The sequence below is a fragment of the Megalops cyprinoides genome, chromosome 4, assembly GCF_013368585.1.
Source record: "Megalops cyprinoides isolate fMegCyp1 chromosome 4, fMegCyp1.pri, whole genome shotgun sequence".
NCBI classification, from domain to species: domain Eukaryota; kingdom Metazoa; phylum Chordata; class Actinopteri; order Elopiformes; family Megalopidae; genus Megalops; species Megalops cyprinoides.
Genome location: NC_050586.1, coordinates 22,285,170 through 22,307,285, shown reverse-complemented (window position 1 = coordinate 22,307,285; position 22,116 = coordinate 22,285,170). Strand labels below are relative to the sequence as shown.

The following is a 22,116-nucleotide window of genomic DNA, read 5'->3' as shown; positions in this document are numbered from 1 at the left end:
ATGGTAATACACAGTAACTATTTCCCATTAGACACTACATTCTTTTATAATGCAAAACTATTTATGATAACATTATGGAAAGGTTAGTGTACAACTGCAGGGCATTATCCATGTAGTGAAACTAAACGTTTACATCCATAACCCAGGCATTTAACTGCTAAAACACATGCTGCCCAGGTGTTCATTAGTAATTTTAAGCAACACAAAAATAAGTCTATATTGTGAATAAGCAAGTGTTGTACCCCATTTGTTTGGCAGCAATAAAAGGCATGCCTACTCCTTGAGGTTTGAATATGAGCAAGTTGGTTTTCCCTTTGCACTGTATGCACACTAGTCTATTTGTTTAAATCCATTGTTTGGGTCAATCAATGCATTTGCTGAAGACAAAACATTTTACCTTTTACTGTATAGTTGCATGCTGTTTAAAATTCTCCTTAAACCCAAGAAAAGAAGTAAAGGGTGGAAGGGTGTGTAGAGGAGGAGATACCAGACCAAGACGATGTGTGTAAACTTTATTTATTTATCCTTCTGAGGGCATGACCTGTGCAGTTTGGGAGGGGAATGCTTTACAGCTCAGATTTTGCTTTCTTACGGAACCCAAATCCAGACAACATTTATACAACATGACACTGACCGGAGCTCAGGACCCTCCCTCAAACGTCCAGTCAGAAAAGCTTCTCACCAGACACGTGGTGACAAGAGCATCGGACATTGATACTTGGGGGCTCCATACCATTGTCATGGCTGCTACTTAAAAAATAATAATCATCTTTGCTGCAAGCACACGTGCTGAAGACTCCTTTTTTTGTATTTCGGCTCTTTGTATACAGTTTTTTTTAAAAAATTATTATGCTTAGGACTACAACAATACACTATAGACAGTACATATGGTTTTACATTATATTGGACTTTGATTAATTAGGAATAGCAACATTTCATTACCATAAATTATACATTATTTTCAGTACATTAAAATGATTATACTATTTTGAAAAAGTGGCACAGAGATATATGCATTTATATCCCCCTTGTGTGTTTTTTTTTCAAAGCATCTGTAATATTGAAAATTACTCTTCACCTTTTGTATGTTGATTTCAGAAGCAAGACTGTGAAGGCTTCACAATACACGATTAAGGGTCTTTACATAACATTAGTAATATTTTATATAACATCAAAAATTGTGCTCCGTTTTGCATTGTTATAGCATTACACATTAGTTTCGCAGCACATGCACAGACACTGGTACACAGTATTTCTTGATTCCATGTTGTGTCAATCTATGGACCCCTAACATGAAATTATGTACCTTTTAATTGTGGTCAAACACTTAAAGCAATCAAAATACCCTTTTTGACTAACTTCAGTAAAACTATAGGGAGGCAGAGACCAATGTAAACCTTTCCAGCAATGTACAATACTAATCCACAAGGGGCATTGTCTACCAATTCCACCATGTTAAAGAAGCCATGTACAGTGCATACAGTATGCCTTTAGTGTTATGTTTCTGCACAGCACGGCGAGAAAAGCGGCTTTGAAATGGCAGAGAGCCATCCAGATGCACAGAACCATTAAGATGCACATCAACAGGCTTGAGACGAACATTGACCTAAACCTCCCTATTTGACACCTGGGTGTGTCAGGTCTTTACAGTACTATGGGAGCAAAGAGGCTCATTGCTGAATTCCTTTGTACCTGTTTCTCCCCCAACAGTGTCAGTTCAGAATCAGTGCTGTAAGTTCAGACCTAAAATACAATGATAAAAAGCTGCACTATCCTTTCAAAGATGAAATGTAACGGTAACAGGATACATGGCTGAAGAGTAATAAATATGGCGAGTAACAGGCTGTTTTTCGCTAGGAGCTAAGAGTCGTCTTCATGCTGTGCAGGGTCGGTGTTCAGCCAGAACCAAAGACTGAATGTGCCTCAAAGTCACACGGTTCCCTCGGACAGAGGAGGACGAGAAGTTGTGGAGGGGGAGACAGGGGCTCTGCTGGGGGTGGGCGGGGGAGAGGGGGGGTGTATCTACATGTTGAATCCATAGGGGGGCTGGGTGTAGCCCGGTGCAGCGTAGCCGTACCCAGGGTAGCCGGGCTGGGGGGGTACTGCTGCAGGGCCTGCTGTCAGCATCAGCTGCTGACCTGCAGAGGGAGACAGACAGACAGACAGACACACACACACACACACACACACACACACACACACACACACACACACACACACACACACACACACACGCGCGCACACACACACACACACAGACACACACACGCACACACTTAATGAGACAAGAAAATGGTATAGTGGGGTGCAGAATTAATCTGCCAAGAAAGGTGTCTGTCTTGTAGATAAGTGTGACAGGTTAAAAAGCTGGATATTCAAAACCTTGATCCACCCTATTCAAGCTTGTAGCCTCCTTATATTTCTGTGGGCAGATTACCAGTGGAAAAAAAAAACTTGTACTGAGGCTGCTTTGTAAGTGCCCAAGGATACCTTTGATATTGCTGTAATACCTCCTTAAGGAATCAGTTACACTTTCCTTCAAGTTCTCCGGCCCGCTAAAATCCACTAATGTTGTCAGATCGGAGTGGAGGAATTGAATTCACTAAATTGTGAGGCTGAGGAGATTAGGTTTGGTCTAGTTTCATCTGATTTGCAGACGGGCAAAAAAAATAAATCTAGTCTGTTTGAATCAAGCGGATGGGAGAAACGTACCAAACACAATTGGAGTCGGTTCTGTCACTTCTTCCTCGGTTTTCCTTTGGCTTTCTGAAGCTTCCAGTTTGTCCACCTGCAAAAACAAAGTAAATCTTTAATTGGTGTGAACTGATATATACATTGTTCTGCTCAGGCTTGGATTAATGACAGCAATCCACAAAACTGGCCATGACTTTTTCCCTTGGATGAACACTGCAGTGCAAAGCTTCTGAGCCAATCAGTCCCTAGCACCGAGTGCCTGGTCCAATCAGAAGCACGCGCGCCCAGTGACTGGAGAGGAAAACATCACTGCCACTCTGCATCATGCCAGATTTCTTCACCAGTCTCCACCCCTTTAAAACAGCACCATATTCTAAAGTCTCCTCAGCTAAAGGGACTTTCCACTGTTCAGGCTTTTATATGGTATTAATGTTATGATCCCAACATTGCCAAAGGCTATGAAAACTAAAGAAATTTGTTAGAACCCAAGTGCATTATTATCTAAAGAAGAGAGAAACATGTACAGTACACCTCTGACATTACAGGTACTATTTTAACAGTGAGGACGCCTTGGAGCAGATGCCATGCAAGCCTTGTGAAAACTGCACTTGCTTTTAATGTGAACAAGCAACATCCATTGGAATTTGACACTGTATATGCAGGAAAAATGCATGTTTCATTCTGTAGCTTTCACATTCAAATCATTATATTTATTTTTGTGGTCGTTTTGCATATTAAAGACTTCGACACAGTCCATGCCAAGATGCTGTTGGGTAGTGTCTGTTGGCAATTCAGGCTGTACTGGAACTCAGATCGCGTTTAACAAACATAACTGCACCTTGAGGTGGGGGAAAAAAGGAAAAAAAAAAAAAAAACTCAAGCATGCTTCTGTTGTACATAGCAACTGATCTGGCATTCTCTCACTGTATCTCCATCTCAGGCTAATTCAAACGGAATCACAAGGCAATTTTTGTAAACAATGTGTTTTAACCACGTTTAAACATGACGGGCTACTCCACTGCATACCAGGAAAAACAAGCATGCTTTCATGTTTCACTAAATGAACGTTTACATTCAAGAAAAAAACACCAGCGCTAGCTTTTCCTTTTGCCATTTAATTCAAGTCAGTTCTTTCTCACACATATAAATGGCCATGAATATTTGCAGGCAATGGTTTGCTTAAGCTGCATCAAAAAAAGTACTGCCTCAAGGAAACACTGCAACGTAAATGTAAATATTCAAGGTTTCTGATGTATTCAACTGGCGTCATCCAAGACGCACTTTCTTCATGTTAACCTAATACAGTAGTTTCGCGTCATTTAAAAATGACATTTTAGTAATGAAGGGTGCTTATGTTGAGAGCGATTAGAATTTCAGTGAGGACCAGAAGTAGTTTAGTGAAATCAGGATTGATCTTATTGATTGGAGAAATGATACATTCCTAAGTAGCATAACAGTTATTTAGTTATTATTGCAAGGAAAAGCTCAGAAGCGAATATAAAATTTAAAAATGTGAAATGAGTCAGGGGTATTTCTCCTAACTAATATAAATAGACAGAATCCTGGGAGTGCTTTATTGGCCTGCAAGGGTAGCAATTATGCCATCTCTTTACTCAGTGGTAAATATTAACACTTCTCCCGCCCCCGATCTTGCAAAAATCACAATCCGGCTTGCTTACTGTTATATAGACATTTCAGGACTACCTAGCAATCCGGTGAAGGATTTGCGGGGGCAGAAAGGTTAATTTAATATGATCTCCATTTCAAATGCGCTCCTTAACTGCAGCAGCAGAAATCACCCACTGGAAAATTGAGCTCCACAGCCCAAGCAATTCAGAATTGCCCAGAACATTGAGCTGTGGCAGTCTGCGACCAGGAACTGATCCTCTCTGCCATCGCACCTGCCCTTACAGAGCGCTGCTGACACCAGGGTTAGTGTAAATGCTCTTTAGTAGATGCATAGGATTATCACATCAGGGTTTTTAAATGCGTTCAAACTAGGAGCGAGTGGGCTAGCAACAGATGAGTTAGACGAGGATATCAGACAGTTAGGCATTCTCTAAGGCTGGGGACTACAGCTAGGTTCCTACATCAGAAACCTAGGTCTATGTTACAACAGAAATAAGGAGATAAAAAAATAAAGACAGAGACCGTCACCTTCTCCGCAATCTCATCAACCTGTAAGAAAATCCAGAGTTGAAACCGAACATCTTTTACATTACAATGTAATGTAATGTAACATCTTAAATCAAGGACACAGGAAGCATATTGATCAGACTCCCCCTTGATGGGCTGTGGGCAAAGGTGGCATGTACTCTTTTAAGCATTATGAGTCTGAGATATAGGTCCGCTTGCCTCTGCACAATGCAAGCCATCTCCCCCTTCAGATTCACGTAATTTGAAAGTGTATAATTCTAACTTGCTAGCCTATATTGACAATATGACCCCTTAACCTGTTTCTGCAAAATTAAAGTCCGACCTGTTTTGAAACAAACAGCTGCAACCTCTGTTTATGTATGAGTATATGAATATTGCACACAAATGCAACTTGGTATGGTAGAGGGTATGGTATGGTAGAGGGGGAGGGCTGAAATCTTAACATCTGAGGTGTGAAGTCCCCTTTCAGCAGACATTAATAATCGAAACAACATTTGTCTTTAGGATATGACCACGTGTGCAATGAAACAATGGCTTTTTAATTTACATTTGAACATGCTACCTCTATTAATTATCACAAAAATCACACTCTTTCCATAATGTTTGTTTTTATTATTCCATACTAGTATTATCAATTATCCAGTACTTTATCAAATTCTGCTACCAGGCTGACTTGTGAAGATTACAAAATTAGCTGTTGAGATTTAAGTAGGTATCCCTTGCGAAAACCATGGCTGTGGTATCTTTTTATTGCAGACAAACAGCTTTCAGCTACTTGTTTGAAAGGCCGCTAACACCCAAGCATTTTCAATACGTACTGGCTGGAGTCTAAAGTCACCCATCTGGTTCTGAGACCAAACTGTAACTCAGAATCTACAGAAAGTAAGAGATCTGTGAAAAACAAGTCAGGTTTAACAAACAGGAAGAGTTCCAGCTCTGCATTCCTCCACTCGTGTCACCTCACACACGACGGGCAGAACCACACTTTAACCACATTATAAAATCTTTTCAAAGTGGAAGCTTTAAATTTAAAATATATTTTGTCATGACAATGACCTGATTTCAGTCATTAAAAAGGCTTGACTACTGTAAAGTCTGGTGTATGACGTCTACAATAAAAAGGAAGTTGCTGCAAGTACACCAGCATGTTTCTATAGGGATTACTAGAACATGACTCAAGTGAGAGGACGGGGCCAGCACACAGGGCTCAGCTGATATGTATGGCAGTACTGTGAATATGCCTGAGGGAAGAGGCTACCACACTGGAGCTATCAGCTGTGCTGTAGTAATGCAAATGGAAAGAGTCTAGCACATGGGACTTATCCGGAAAGTACTGCAGTAATGTGAATGTGCCGCATAACGGACGGACTCACTTTGGTCAGGTACTCCCTCATGACCTGGATGAAGTAAGGCATGGCGAAGTCCATGATGTTGTGCCTCCAGGCCAGCTCCAGCACAACGTCTGGGTGGAGCAGGTCGTAGGAGGCGAACAGGCACGCTGCGAAGCACTCCTTCTTGCCCTCCTCCAGGAACCACTGCAGGAGCTTCTCGGCCAGCTCCGCGTCCTTTGACTCCGCTGCGTACAGCATGGCGTCCTGGAAGCACATGCCGCAGGCACAGCGAAACACAGTGAGCACAGGGCTTTCAAGCCAACATGGGCAACTGCCATCACAGCAACATCCACTGCAATGCACTCAAAATTCCTCATATAATTACAAAAGATCAGAAAAACAACACACGTATGTGAGGAGGTGAGGAACAGTAACAAAAACACTAGAGAAATGGGGCATAAAACCCTAATTTAATGCAGAATAAGATGTCAGGTAACAGACTGGCCTAAGACTATTCATGAGGATGAAAAACGCTAAAAAATGTACACTTATTTCAGCTTTCAACTTATCCTCAGAGATACTTTGCTCTCCTAGGTATAGACTCTGCACTGAACTACAGTGCTGCACGATAACTAAGCTGGCAGAACAGCACCCCCTGGCCCCTGACCTTGTACAAGCGGTCCTTCTTGCACAGCTCCACGCTTTGCTTCCAGCGGTTGTTGCCTTTGTACAGGTACGCAGCGATGCGGCGGAACTCGATCAGCTCATGCTTCTCTAGCCTTTGGGCCAAACTGATGTTATCGAAGTTATCGTACGCATCGATGGACGCTCTTAATCCCTGTGAGAACAGCAAACCACATTCAGCGCACACTCAGCAGGAATGGGGACAACATGAGAACTGGTAGCAAAGACCTGCTAATTATTTGATTGCAATACATACCATTTTACATAATGAGATTTAGAATAATTCAGTGCTTTTATCTTCCAATGGATCTGGGTTTACTGCAATGTGGAATAAAGAAATATTGGCACTTCCTGGCACTTACCTGGTGCCAGCCAGACATCTGTTACGAAGCACCTTAAAGCGAATAGGACCTTTACATAGGTTCATTATGTCGACTTTACGAACAGTGACACCGAAAGAACATTGACCCACCTGGAAATCTTCCTCCTCAGTCAGCAGGTTGTTTAAGGCCTCGTTGACTCCTTTGTTGTTGTGGCTCTGTACTGATCGCAGGTAAGGTTTCACAAGCTGCAGCTGGTTCATCTGCATGAGCCGAAACACCACCAGGCCATTAATAACCTTACAGTAACCACCTAGAGGAAACAACCTAGTCTACTAAGTTACCAGCAAGGACTCAATACTTGTGTACCACTGGTCTCCATATCTCTTCGGTAACAATGACAATGATGTCACTTACAGTTAGGACTCAAAGGTGAATAAACACAGACGTACACAGGGTGAGAGAACTGTCGCTCTCCTACCTTGGAGAAGAAGGAAACTGCTCTGGTATGGTCCAAACGGGGGGAAAGGACAGTCAGGAGATCATTGATCAGGAGAGGTTTGTAGTCCAGATAGAACTGCAGGGCTTTGTAATACAGCTCCACATTGGCCACCTGGTTACAAATAAAGCATCAAAACTCAGTTCACAATTTACAAATTAACAAACAGACCAGTAGAGATGACATTTACAGAATAAGCCGTAACACAGAGTACAAGAGTGCACTGTGTGTACAGGCATACATTTACTTCATGCTGTGTGTTTAACTTGAACCCCAGTGAAAATGCTACACTGAAATGTACACTGGCCAGACATTTCCCAAGCCTTTCCCCCCAGTCTTCCAGGAAGCAACCTCACACACTGGCTAAGGCAAACATGGAAGTGCTCCTGCTGGCAAATGAGATGCCGCACCTTGGCAATAATGTCCTTGAACTGCCCCTCCTTCCAGGCGTCAGTGGGGTGGTTCATCATGGTGATGACCGCATTGTCGTACTCTTCGTATTTGTCGTAGAGGAAGACCAGTTCCGCCCACAGGTGTGCTTGTTCCGCTGCACGGAGCACCTGGAAAATGGCAGGGGTTTGTCAATTCCCAAACGCTTGCGTCTTTCCAAAGGAAACATCCGCCACTGAACCTACCCCAGCCCCTTTGCTGCTTCCTGGTGACTCCTCAGATGCTACCTAGTAGCTGACACTAAACTTATGTTATGTCACCACTGATAGGAGCACACCACCTACAGTTTCTCTGCATACTGCACCTGGCACGACTAACTCTGACCTGCTTCTATATGTGCAAATGCATTTCATTTCCCTCAAAATATTGTTGCATTGTACTGCAATGTACTGCATTTACAATATACTTACACTCTGTTGCATCTGTTACCTACCAATTCCTTTTGTAAAATATACCTGATGGTCTAGGAGATAATATGGAAGTTAAGTACTGTCTTAAATACCTCTTCAAAAAATTTGCAGTGGTTGATTCTCCAGTCTGTGTAGATGAACTGGGCCCTAAATGAGGGCTGACGCTGGCAGAGCCAGCACTCACCTTGGGGATGTTGACTCTAGACCAGAAGAGCTCCAGGTGCTCCCTCATCTTCTGGGGCTTGAATTTGGAGTAGAGGATGGCCAGCTCCGTGAACATGCCCATGTGAGCACGCTCCAGCCCCAGCGCCGCCTCCAGCAGAGCGATCAGCTCCTCGAAGTATCCCCGGTCCTGATGTGCGACACGGCACAGCACTCATTCATACGGGCTCACACTGCAGGCTTGGGTCGGCACACACTGGCAATAAGCACCTGCTGAATTAGTCGTGCTGCTGCTCTCATTGTAGTCTGCGGTTTTCATTAAGGGAATTCATGAACTCATGAAGATGATTTGTTCCAACCTGAGCATGTGCAACTCCTTGGTTGCACTGTAAACCATGTGAATGCATGTCTCAGTACCTGGTAGTAGCTGATGAGCTCCTCCAGTTCATCGGCATGTATGACGATGTGAAGGCCGCAGATCTGGGCCAGCCGGAACTCTGTTCCGTCCACACAGGCAAAGCACACCTGGGACAGGACAGACAGGAGAGGAGAGGTCAGGAGAGGGATTCCTGACTGTACTGATGGAGGGACAGACAGGCAAAGAGAGGGGTGCCTGAGTCCACAATGGAATTTGGGGAATAAATGAACTGAGCCTTTTTGTCTCTGGCCTCTGGCAGGGGAAAATGACCAGGAGGCTCGCTGGAACAGGGCATGGGAAGGGAACTGGCATGTACCTCTTTCCAGGTGCGGGTGCTGTTGGCCTTGCGGGCGCTGTCCACAGCGGCCTGGTACTCGCCGAGGTGCACCAGCGTGGACGCCAGGCGGGCGAAGTTGGACACATTGTTGTACAGCAGCTTGGCCGCGTCGTACATTCCCTCGTCGTAGCAGCGGTCGCCCACCTGCGGGGAAGGAGCACTCAGGTGAGAAGCTTGTTGTGCGGGTACGGTGAAGCCGCCGCACCGTGGAAACAAACTTCACCCGTCCCATACCGTGAGGGCCTTCACCTTCAGATTCAACAAGGATAGCAACAAACCCCATTCAGTTGTGGTGGGTAAATGCCTCATTTGTTTGCACTACCCATACAAGCACCTATCATAACACGATGCTGTACAGTAACTCGTAGTATACATATTACAATTTGCAAAAACCCCTAGTGAGTGCGCTGTGAGTAAACCTGACTCTTGTTGTGAGTCAGCCACCGCAGAATTGGTGGAGTCTGGGGTGACACACCACACAAGGTCTGAAATCAGTCATTGTTGTAAAGTGCGTCACCACACGCCATACCACACCACACTCGTACGAGCCGCACGGTACCACCCATTGGCCAATGATGCTACTCTGTGAAGTTGCGGAATACTAAACATAACTTCAGCACAGACTCTTTCTATCAAGCTGCATGGCTTTTTCTTCCTGTCTCTCAAGCTTTTGTCGTTCATCACAGCATGTGCCTGCATGTGGATTAAATGAACCTCTATTCTCTTGCTATAGCTCAATAGCTTTTTGGCTTGACATTCGTATTGTCTGCAGCTGTATCTTGACCACATCTTTGCTGTAGACCTACAAGAAATGGGTTACAGAAAACAGTGGTTTCTTATTAGCACATTACGATATTGTTTATTTTTCACAGGTAGCTGGCAGTCCACGTGATCTAAAATCTAGTGAAATCTAGAGAGACTCAGTGAAAACTCCAGCATGCTTGAAATACACTTCAATTCCTAAGGTGTTCACAAGAGCAATTCCCCTCGTTCACAGGCATCCAACACACACCATCCAAGTCATTCATGCTGGGTTCAGTTTCAGATTGCAATGGGAACTGTATCATACTGTAGCAAACCGTAGAATTTCAGCTGTGGCAAACACTCCTGGTCTACTAACAGAACTAAATATTAAAGCCTCAATTTATGCGCCACATAAATACACAGCAAGAAGACAGTGATCCTGTATGCCACAAGGTGGCGCACTGTGCGTTCTTCCCATAGGTGCTGAATTACAAACTGTTCCTTCACTTCCCAACATACAGAGCAACACTGATTTCTAATTAGTGCTCAACACTAAATATATTTCACACAGAGCACTGATCAGCATCAGATCAGCCATTGCCTGAAGACAGCAGTTTGTAATGAGACAGAAGGCTTCCTCACTCACTCGATGCTGGGATGAGGACCTGCAGAGGTGGTCCTTACCTGCTGAATGTGAGCATTGTTGGGGCCGCTCACAAATTCCTCCAGCTCTGACAGGCGATTGGTTTTGGCCAGAGCGAATATCAACTCTGTCTCCACATAAGACTCCCGGGCCTTCTTCCGGGCCATCTGCAGGAACTTCACCAGATCCTCCCAGTTATCTGACAATTAGAGACAATAACAGGCCATCATGGAGAATGAGAGGCTATCAGGGCCAGGCCGAAAAGAGGTTACACATAACTGCAGGGCCCTGAAAGTGAAATGGACAAACAGTGGTTAGCAGTGCTGGGTTCTGGCCCACACTCCTATCTTTTAGCTCACATCAGGTTAAGAGCAGTAATACTAATCCTAAACCTCCAGCACAGCTGAAGTATTCATTAAACTTAACATGCTGACACTCTGGCTAATTAGCTTATCATCACTTCTCAGTATGAATTACATTTAAATAACTTAAAAAGGAAAAACAAAAATAAAGCTAAAGACTACAGAGTCATTTTGAGTTGTAAATCTCTCAATATGGTCTGCCATTCTACAGGCCTGTTTTCTTACTGTTTTTGCTGGCCGCATTGACCACCTCCATGTAGGCCGAGGGGTCGTCCGCCTTGATGTAGGAGTCGATGGCCTCTTTCACCAGCTCTTTCTGCAGCTGCGCCCGAGCCAGCTGGCTCCACACGGCCGGCTCGTTGCAGCGCTCTGCAAACTCGTAGGCCCGGTCCAGGTTCCCGATGTGCTCGATCAAGACCTGGAAAAAAAAAAAAACATACAATAAAAGCTCAGACAACATTGTCTCTTCAGTTAATCCAAAATTATACAGACATGGAAATACACTATTCTGTAGAAATCATTAAAACTGAATGGTTCTGACTGGATTCTTGCAAGTCCACTAAAATGAATATAAACCGTCTGTTAAAACAATAAAACTGCAAACAACTCAACACCAGAGATATGTATATTTTTAAAATAGGTGGTTTTTATAGTACAGTACAATACAAATGAACACGTTAGCTTGTTAATATGGGCACTAAATCTTATGGAGCAGCTAGCAAGCTAACAAAATACCAGGGTTTAAGTCATGGTGCCCTTAGCTAGCTTGTTATACGCTGCAATTTAGCTACCATGCTAACATTCGCTAGTTAATACATTCATTTGAAGTAATGGGCTGTGCCACGCTCTTAGTAATTAAATAATTCAAACTATTCACACAAAATATCCCTTACTCTATAGCATTACTCCTAAAACTTAAACAGACAATGTCTGTCTGTTTACCACATCCTCTTACATCAAATTGTGGACAGTATCAGAATCACACTCCCATGTATTGGTTGGGCATCTGATGCATTGTGAGTTTTGTTTGTGAATCACAGCAATAACCATTGTGTAAAGTCTATGAGCCTCCATATAGATCTTATGACTGAGTTTGTACTGTACTGGATAATGAAGTGCTACAACTGTCATGCATCTTCATTCTGAGCAGGCCCTGAACTGAAAAGTATAATATAACATTGTATCCCCAAGAGCCCACTTCACTGCAAGAGAAATGAGACCGTGCTATCACAGTTCTACCTCTGCTTTTGAAATGGTAATAATCCCATGCTATCATCACAAAAGAGACCTCGGTCTCATTAAAATAAATACTTGATTCACGTGAAGCAAAAATTCAAGAACCAAATTAAATAAATCCGCAGGACAGAGCTGTTGACCATCCAAGCACAGCCACAGAGTCCTGTGGTCGAACATTAAAGCAGCCATTTTGACCATCCACTTGGGCCAGATATGTACAGATACAGCTAAGAAACCCATGAGGTACTCAGCTACAGCTTTCAAGCGTGTAGTTACAGTGTGAGAAAGAACAGAACACAGCCATTCTGTTCCACGATGCGTACCCTGTCTTGTGCTTCAGCTCACTGCGGAAGGGCATAATCTGTTCTTTTACCTGAATGGCTGAGGTGTTGACGTCAAACTTTCGGAAGATGGCAAATGCCTCCTCGAAGAGCTCATTGCTAATGGCGATGTTGGCGATGTCTGGGGCGTCGTAGTTGTCCAGCCGGTTGATGTACTCCATCACGCGGGTGCGGTCCGCTTTAATGGCCGTGAGGATCAGCAGGTTCTGGAGGTTCCTGTCCATCAATGCAAATAAATAAATGAATAAATAAACAAACACCTAAATAATGCACATAGGAGAATCTGCCCATCTATGGAGTTTACTTTAACTGTCAAAGACCTTAAACTACGAATCTGCCACTAGTGAGACAGCTACTTGAGGAAGTCATCCTTTTGATCGCCAGTTAGCACCACACACACAGTGCCTGGGCCTTAGAGAAGTACATGCCCTAAGGAGTGCAGATCACATGACACCCCCCCCCCAAACCATTGATAAGGCAGCATCTCTTTAAGAACACCGTGGGGAGATAGCTGACCGGTGCTCGCTGAACACAGAGTTGTCCAGGACAATCTTCTCCAGCAGCTCGATGAGCTCGTTGGGCAGGTCGGCGGTCATGAAGGCCTTGACTGTCACGGAGACCTCCTCCGGATCCTGGGTCTCTGAGAGGGCAGTCTGCACTACCTGAGGGGGGGTGGGTTAGGTTAGACAGGCAGAGGACGACCATGAAATACACCCACCCGTTCTGCTGGCACACAGAGATGTACCATAAAAATGACAGTCTCTGAGCACAAGACCACAACAATACGTCATTCCTTTAATTCCAGCATATATGGCAACTCTACAGGATGTGCAGGAGAACTGAAAGCAGGACATGTTTCCCTTTATTCTCTCTTAAGTAGTCTTGGCATTGGAGCCCCATCATTTTGCCATTCTAAATACAGGGTGATCATGAAGTCCCTGACTATTCTAGTTGAAAACATGAGTAATAAAAAAATAAACTCTTTCAAAATCACATGCAATGGGTAATAATTTGCTAATGTCAGCTTCAGTTTCAGGAGCAATAACATTTTATATTTTACTTATTTTACAATATTTTACTTTTGTGAAATAAAGACCTATACTGGTTTGTGACTTCATTCATTGTGATCATTCTGTGCACAAAAGGTAATGGGCAATGTCCTTCAACTCATGATGCTGGAGGGCCTTAGCCTTCAAGGTTACCAGGTTCACACATAAAGGTCAGAGAGAAAGGAAACTGGTTCCATAAGCATGGGACTCTGCCCAGCTGAGGAGCTCACTATAAGTGGAGCACCATCTCTCTACAGAACCTGGCAACCTTCCACTAGTGGTGGTGGGGGGGCTTTCATTTAATCTCTGGCTTGTGGTTCCCTACCCTTTAAATTCCTTTCAGAAGGGAGTTAGACCAGGCTAAGGCCTCAATGACAGCTGTGCTGGGTCCTCTCTGGATTGTCACAGTTATATTCACTACCAGAGGGGCATTTTAGAACCATCAGTCTAAAGAATTGTATGTGCTATAGATCTGAGCTGGATTCATGCCAAATGGAGGATTAATTTAGTTGATAATTTAGTCACAGACTCGAAGAAAAAGTCTGTCACAATATATATACAAAATCAACTTATACAGTGTTCTTTCATCATCAGAGGTTTTACCTGGTCAATCAGTTGTCGTCTGTATGGGTTATTCTCCTCCAGAACGTTCGCCCACAGCTCTGGATCTTTCCGGCGCACCAGGTAACGAGCCTCACTCTTGAAGAGGGAGTTCTCATTGCACACCTATGGTGAACACAAAAGGCAAGTGTTGACTGAGTATTGAGGAAAAAGGAAAAAAACATCAAATAACTTTTCAGTTCCAACTTACACCTGGATTCAAAGGACTCTGACCCTGGAGTTACATAGCAAATTCATAACATGTCAAACATGTCTAATGTTACAAGGTTTCACCATTTATCCTGTAGAGTAATTCAGGCATTGGTGTTAAATCAGTCGACTGTGTGAATCAAAAGGGAAATATTTACATTAATGGCTGTTCTGCAATAGTAATTGAAAAGATTCTGAGGTTTTAAGCCCAGTATGCATTAGTGGAGGACATTGGATTTCTTTAGGTCAGTGGCCTGAACTGGCTCCAACATAGTCAAAGGGGAGTGATCAAATAGCACTGGACAATCTAAAAGCACTGAATAGATAATGAAAAATAACAGGTTCATTCTTCTGTGTCCAACATACCAAAAGACCGCACTAAAGGCAGATTTTTAAAGAGTGGAGGGGGACAAGGCTGACCTTGATGAGCTCCAGGTCGCACTGTCCCCTCTCGTAGGCCACGCAGGCCAGGTGGGGGTCCCGCTTCTCGCAGTACCTGCCCACCACGGCGCTGTCGTAGAAGGGGTTCTCCCGCAGGAAGCGCTCGGGGTTGTTGTTGCTGTCGATGTAGATCTTGGCGAGGGCGTTGTGGGTGGCCGGCTCCTCGCAGCCCTCGTGGATTCTGGACTCCAGCCACGGCAGCAGTAGCTTCAGCCTGAGGGGGGGGGGGTTCCACACACAGGGGGACACGGTCCGAATGCCAGAAAAGTACACATGTACTGCAGATAGCTGGGAACCAGTTCAGGGATTACAGGGAACCGCTCAAGAGGTGAAATTCCCACCAGCTGTGCTTTGCAGTGTGCACTGGTTTATGTCATACAACTGAAAGCTTTGTTTTTTGGATGGCAACTTTCGAAATGTCAATAATACAAGTTTGTATAACAGCTAGCACTAAGGCTGTATTTGTCGTGTGGCCTAGAGGGTGAATGTGAGTTCTCTCCCTGAAAATATGACCGGTAGTTTTAGTTTTTATCATGTATCAGTAGTTTTTAGGTTTTAGCATGGTCCTGGAGAGCTCGAATCCTGTAGAACTTCCATTAAACCTTCTTGTTTAGTAATTCCTTTAAACTGGTTAAACTAAGATTATAAAGTCCTGATTCAAGGCGTCTGGTAAAAAGTTAAACCTGCCTGATCATAGCCATCCAGGAAAAGGCCTTAGAACAGCTTGGCTACAGGGACCTTCAGTGATTAAAGCACAGGAAGCCACTTGTTTACATATTTTTTTTTGAGACTGAACAGAGCTAGTTCCCCATGACCTGAATCACCCCCATGAAAAGCGAGACGTTTACCTGTTCCTCTTCTCCACCTCTGCCACCAGCTCGTCTGTGGAGAACTGCCCCCGCACCACCATGATCAGGTTCTTGATGACGTCCTCGGAGCAGTCCACATCCAGCAGGCCCCCGATGACCACGGGCAGGCGGCTGGGGTTCACCTGCGGACGCACATGTCTGCGTGAGCGCCCTCTAGTGACCAAGTTAGTGGCCACAATTCACAGCACTAAGGAGGACCAGCTGCCTTGCAGCACCAAACCTGTACAATGCATTTCTAATATGTGACAAAAAAGTGGAGATATGTTTTCATAGAGGTATTCACAAATCCAAACCTAAAACAAACCAGCATTAAACAAGCCTGCCTAAGCCGGGAGCTATTGCCTCCACAGTCAAACAGACTGGGAGAAATTATATACATCCTACATGTAAGTGCTGCAAAAGCCCAGTCTGTCTGTAACACATGCCTTGCCATCCAGGTCCAATACAACAATTTAGTTCCATACAATTAACAGCTGTCACTGTTTTATTATCCTTATCTAATCCGTCATTTCGCAGACACTCTCATAAAGGGTGATTTACAGCATGTAATTTAGGTATGCATGAGTTCCCATAAAGACAATAATGAACATATTAGCTACATTGTTTTGTTTCACTTGTGCAATTGACAAGCTGTCAGTAGAACAGTAGAACATGTATCTTCTGTAGCCATGGAAACCAAAGAGCTCAAACTGCTGTTGCCTGTGATTTGCATAACAATTTTGGGTCCAAAAAACCTGACCATTTTGTGAGAAACTGCAAAAATTGAAACAGTGACGTTTTAGCAACACCCAGCATAATTTGCAATAGCAAACCAGAAATTTATCACAGAATCAAAAGTGGCAGTCCCACCATCATGGTGTGACAGCAGCAACCTGGATGATAAATTTGGTTTTTGACAGCGTCTGATTGGTCAGTCAGGCGGTAAAGACAAATACACACTGTGTTTATGTTAACACCTAAACTGAATGCTCTACCAGCTGTGGTACAGGTGTCAACACCTACCACAACTTATTTTCAAAATTGGCCTACGTTCACCTTGCTTGCATTCGGTCTGGACTGGGCTGATTCAGGGCTGATTCATCTTGCCTTTGCATTGTTTTACCAGCAGAGGTCAGTATTTCCCAACAGCTGAGGTTAACAGCACTGCTACAAGCATGCCCAACCCTACAGCCTCCCTGAATCATGGACTGAAGAGTAAGACTGAAGTCCTAGTAAAATCTGATAAACCAGCAGTATTGAAAAATGAAGATTTGCAGAAAACTACTCCAGTGGCAGAGAGGGTGGAGCACTGTGTTTACAGGGCTGTCTTCTACATGAAAGAACAACTATCAACAGATGACTCATGAATGTCACGTTCCACAGCGACAATACATGGTTAAATATAAATAATATTATGTTGGTTGTGAGTTTTTCCAGGACACCCTTCTATTTCTGAGGTCCTTGAGCACATGCTGTTCTAATTAGGGCTAATAACTGCAGTAATAACATGATTAAGGGCTACAGGGAACAAAAACCAGCATCTCCAGCACCCCTCAACTTCCTGTGCCTGCTGCAGGAGACTTCCTGGAAAGGGAACATGCTGACATCTATAAATACATCCCCAAAAGTCATTACATGGGACTGACAAACATGGCAATCTGTTGCATCTCACATTCGCTTTCATCCAACAGTCTGGAACATAAAAAGATGAAGCGGCATGCACCTTACCTTCTGCACGTAAATCTCAATGTACTTCTGTAAGCTGTTGCGGTACAGGTACAGCACAAGGTCGTGGACAAAATCGAAGCGGTCGCAAACGATGATCAAAGGCAGCTGGTCAGTCAACTTGGCCTCCTGAAACAGCAAAAAGAGGAGCTGCTATTCACTCTAAAAAAAGGGGTTGACGTTGGCTAAATTAAATGTCAGCAAGATCCGTCAAACGTGTCACACAAATGGCGCTCAGACCAAAATGTCAGGCTCAAGAATCTGGCGCGTGCTTGTCCGCAGAGGAGCCCGGACCGTTCGCTTGGAAAAGGCAGCGGGAGCGGGCCTTGCCAACTTGGATCTCTGTGATGCGGTCCTTTGCTGTTTCCCACGATCCTTTGCCACTGGCAGTGGGCACGCAATCAAAACGCCCTGTGGATCTTCTTCTGACGGAGCGTTTCCCACAGCCTTACATGGAGGGATGGCGCAGCTCTGCGGTCTGCGGCAAACCTACCGAGGGCTACTCTAATAGCTGACCTCAACAGCTGAACTAAAAGAGACACCCTCACTCATTCTCTTACGCAAGAGATTACTCAACATTACATTACTGGGTCAGTGACAGACGACGTACATTAAGAGCCCGCAAACCCAGCACTCCCATTCTGGTGTCTAGACGAGATTTTGGCGAGTCAAGGATCGACATGGCAGTCTACAGTAAAGCTGCATCTATTGAAAACACCCCGCGGGCTCTTACACAGCCACGGTCTGTCACAAGTGCGCGGTTACCTTGAGGAAGTTCTTGACGCGGTCTGGATCGTAACAGTTGCTCTCGCGGCAGATTCTCTCCACCTCCTTAATCTGCCCTGTTTTGCAGGCGGCCTGGATGTATTTGAAGTGGACGTCGGGGTCTTGGCTGAAATTCACGATGGAGCCGAGGAAGTAAAAAAGTCCTGGGATGGAAAGAGGGTAGGAGGTTCAAAATGGACAAATCCTGCACAATACACACAACAGCCTCATTGAGCTTGCTTTCCTCGCTTCAGTTACCTTCTACAGTCTGTTGCAGAGTCAAATACTGAAAGGCTTGCCTAATGCACCGATGACATGGCAAGCTTTATTGGTCCAGAAAACTCCTCTGCAGCAAATGCTGGCAAAATCTAGTAAAATCTGGTAATCTGGTTTGCACTCAAACTGGGAAGTGGGTTACCTGAATGATGATCTTATTTGAGAAGTATGTTTGCCCTCATCACCTATAAATGCAGATTTTTTTACCTTACTGTTCTACTCTATATCATGAGTTGAAAGGTAAGCGAGTCGTCTTTGGGTGGAGGGGTGGGAGTTGCCTTAGTGACTTCTGGTAGCAGTGACCATGCCTCCACATGTTGTAGAGGGTAAGCCATCATACAGAGGTGAAATGGAGAAGTCACTAGTTCACAAGTAATGTTACATGTCCCCTTGGGTTACTACAAGGTCACACAACAATACTCTGAAAACAGTAAGCATTAGCTAGCTCATTCCTTGGACACTCACTCCCTTGGATATTAAGAATATTAAGATTATTGTTAAGGATATCCGTAAAAACATGGCTGCCTGCACCCACCTTCGTAGCTCTTGAAGGACTCGAAGAGCTCCACCAGAGCCTGTGTTCCCAACTGCTCGTGGTACTTTGATGCCACCTGCACGCACAGCTGCAAGTTCTGCCGTATGTTGGCCGACAGCATGGCCCGCAGGCACTCCACTGAGTCCTCCACTGACAGCGAGCCAAAGAAGTTCACCAGCCACTGCAGAGACACCACAGCCGCAGGCGTGAGACGCAGCGTCACACATGCACACATGCTTATAAATGAGATTTGCATATGTTAGATACCTACATATTAGACAGACAGATGGGTTTGAGACACATGCATGCACCTAACTACACACAGGTAAGACCCACACAGACACACACGGGCCATAGATGAGCACACGCAAACACACATCAGCACACACAGATGAAATGCACACAAGCCTAGACACACTGACACACAGAGTAGAGACGTACAGACTGCACTGACTGGCCGGCATGCGTCTGTCTGAGTCTCACCTCGGGGTTAAGCAGGTGGGTGTGCACCACGGCACGCTTGATGTCATACAGGTCGGTGTAGTGTTCCAGGGCACGCTGTAGGAGCCCCGCCTTCTCGCACAGCTGGGCAATGTGGGCACGGTCGTAGTGGGTGAACATCTGGTTCCCAAGGATAGCATCCGCAACCTTCCCAACAGACAAATCAAATTAAGTTCCAACAGCTCAACTGAAGCAGCATGGGTAAAAGGACTCCAAATTAGAGGGATCAGCTCAACTTTCAATCAGATTGATTTCAGTGGTGTTTTTCAGTGGTGTTTTTTCTGCTTTGTGACTGTAAACACTAAACATTTTGACCGTAAAACCGCTTTCTTAAAGTTCACTTCACTTACAATTTAAAACCCTAGAATGTCTCTGGATGATGACATAAGATACTCTTACTTCCAGCCAGCACTTATTAAAGTGAAAGAAAAAAACTGTCATAAAAAACTGCTTTTCCAGGGGGTAACGCTCTGATACTTTGACACCAAAGATCATGTGAAAAAGCTACCTGCAAGAATCAATTTACACTTTGTGCACACTGGAGATTTTATTGTTTCAAAACTGAGTGAAACCGGATATATTCAGAACAAACTCAAATAAAACTAGAGATCATGTTCTCAAATATCAGCCAAGGATGACTTGCTGAAAGAACAAGCCCACTTTTTGCTTGTTCTCTCACCTGTACATGCACGTACTTGCTAATATAATGACACTTACTTTGGCTGGAGTTCTCTTGCAACAAGCTGCCAACTTTATCTTTAAAATTTATCTGCAGGTGTTTGTAGCATCTTTTGAAATTACCTCAGATTTGTGTTAGAAATAAGGGTCTCTAAAATCCAGTGGCATTTATTTTTTTTAAGAAAAGAGCACAATATCCTTTGTAACATATGAATCAATCAAGACATGGATTCCAAACACTGACTCAGTAGCTCTGTATCATTGTAAGGTTAGAACATGCTCGTATTTTTAGGCACAGGACAGCCAAGATGAATGGTGCCAAATTTAGCGCATTAACTCTGTGAAACTATTTGGGCAAAGTGAGGCTTATGAAGCTTATTAATATCCCATATATGTAACTAGCCAACTAGACATCTGCAGTCATCTTATTGTTGTCAATTGGCCAACCTAATAAAATTAGCAAGTTAGCAGTCTAATTTATGATTGTTCTCAAAGCCAAATTTCTGCTTATTACTTTTTCAGAGATTTTCACTGCCATCAAAAATATAATAGTTACCTAGTGTCAAAAATGCATTTGTAAAACACAAACTAAAAAACTAACCTCCTTTTGAATTGAATGTATCAGTGCACTGTTCTTTAAGACTGCTGCTTGAAAATGAATACCAATTTCAATTTGAGCATGAATGGATGTAAAGGGCTAGAGGAGATGTCCTATGATCAGGTCAATCATTCGATGATAGGTCAGATAACAAAAAGTCATTTTCACACATGCTTGTATGACAACCAGACCAGTGTAGTGGCAAACTGCAGTGTGCTGCCTCATAACATGTAAAGACTAAATACATCAGTGCTGTGTGGATGGGGATATGAATTTAAGGCTAAGGAGGGCCTTACCTGAGGGGCATGGATGAGGTTCATCTCCAGCAGGCGAGTCTGCAGGTGGCCCTCGGCCGGGCGGTTGTTCTTCAAGGCATCGAGCAGGAAGGAGGTGCACTGCTGGATCAGGCTGCTCTCCATGAACACGTCCACAATCTGCGGCAGGGCACACAAACGCAGCGAGAGCCCACATTGTGGTTACACTTTACACTTCCACGGCCCTGCGGTTTAATCCAGGCACAATGGAGGGAAATCTTGGCGGGAAAAAACAGTTTAATCCAAACTTCCTTTCGTTGTTCTGAAGCCGACATCATAAGACACACGAAAATAGACAATTTCCTCAGGGCTTTCATTACAGCACCTCTGTGAGAAAACAACTGAAAAAGCAGTGACCTTTCTTATGTTTCAATTAGCCCTCCACACACAGACCCATTCTGAAGCTAGACCTCACTCGGTACCTCACAGCCAGCACCACTCGACCTCTTGCACTCTATAGAGACCCTGCTTCCTGATCGCTCTTCCACTTTCCATCAGCTCTCATGGCACCACTCATTTCCATCTACCGAGTGCCGCATAGCCCGCATCTACCTCAAAGGCCTGGTACTGGTGTACCTGATCCTCAAGCGTTCCACCCAAACATGTCTAGGCTTTCTCTGCTCCCTCTATAGGCTGGGTCCTGCTCTTCAATGCTCAACCTCTAACCATCATTGGTCTATCCACTATGGGGCTCTACAATGAGGGCCTGCTCATTTCTCACCTTTGCCCTCTAGTGGTCAATGAGCCACCAATGCTGATTGGGACAGCATCCGTGGACCAACTTCCCT

General features: G+C 44.3%; 1 protein-coding gene across 4 annotated transcripts in view; it reads right to left on the bottom strand.

The window, feature by feature from the left end:
- Positions 1–502: 502 nt before the first annotated feature.
- Positions 503–22,116, bottom strand: part of cltcl1 (clathrin, heavy chain-like 1) — a 47,383-nt gene continuing 25,769 nt past the window's right edge. For 2 of the 4 annotated variants that reach the window (XM_036528118.1, XM_036528119.1), the window contains 23 exons: positions 21,311–21,448; positions 19,721–19,885; positions 19,238–19,418; positions 18,427–18,590; positions 17,665–17,790; positions 15,937–16,079; positions 15,068–15,302; positions 14,441–14,563; positions 13,305–13,450; positions 12,821–13,004; positions 11,437–11,629; positions 10,891–11,048; positions 9,442–9,606; positions 9,125–9,232; positions 8,730–8,897; positions 8,096–8,245; positions 7,668–7,799; positions 7,339–7,449; positions 6,850–7,020; positions 6,225–6,446; positions 4,846–4,872; positions 2,713–2,788; positions 503–2,138 (listed from right to left, as the gene is read on the bottom strand). In XM_036528118.1, coding sequence (XP_036384011.1) covers positions 2,023–2,138; positions 2,713–2,788; positions 4,846–4,872; positions 6,225–6,446; positions 6,850–7,020; positions 7,339–7,449; positions 7,668–7,799; positions 8,096–8,245; positions 8,730–8,897; positions 9,125–9,232; positions 9,442–9,606; positions 10,891–11,048; positions 11,437–11,629; positions 12,821–13,004; positions 13,305–13,450; positions 14,441–14,563; positions 15,068–15,302; positions 15,937–16,079; positions 17,665–17,790; positions 18,427–18,590; positions 19,238–19,418; positions 19,721–19,885; positions 21,311–21,448 — 3,402 coding nt within the window. In that variant the 3' untranslated portion in view covers positions 503–2,022. The remainder of the gene's footprint in view (positions 2,139–2,712; positions 2,789–4,845; positions 4,873–6,224; positions 6,447–6,849; positions 7,021–7,338; positions 7,450–7,667; positions 7,800–8,095; positions 8,246–8,729; positions 8,898–9,124; positions 9,233–9,441; positions 9,607–10,890; positions 11,049–11,436; positions 11,630–12,820; positions 13,005–13,304; positions 13,451–14,440; positions 14,564–15,067; positions 15,303–15,936; positions 16,080–17,664; positions 17,791–18,426; positions 18,591–19,237; positions 19,419–19,720; positions 19,886–21,310; positions 21,449–22,116) is intronic. The other 2 variants (XM_036528120.1, XM_036528121.1) reach the window with 1 other exon arrangement.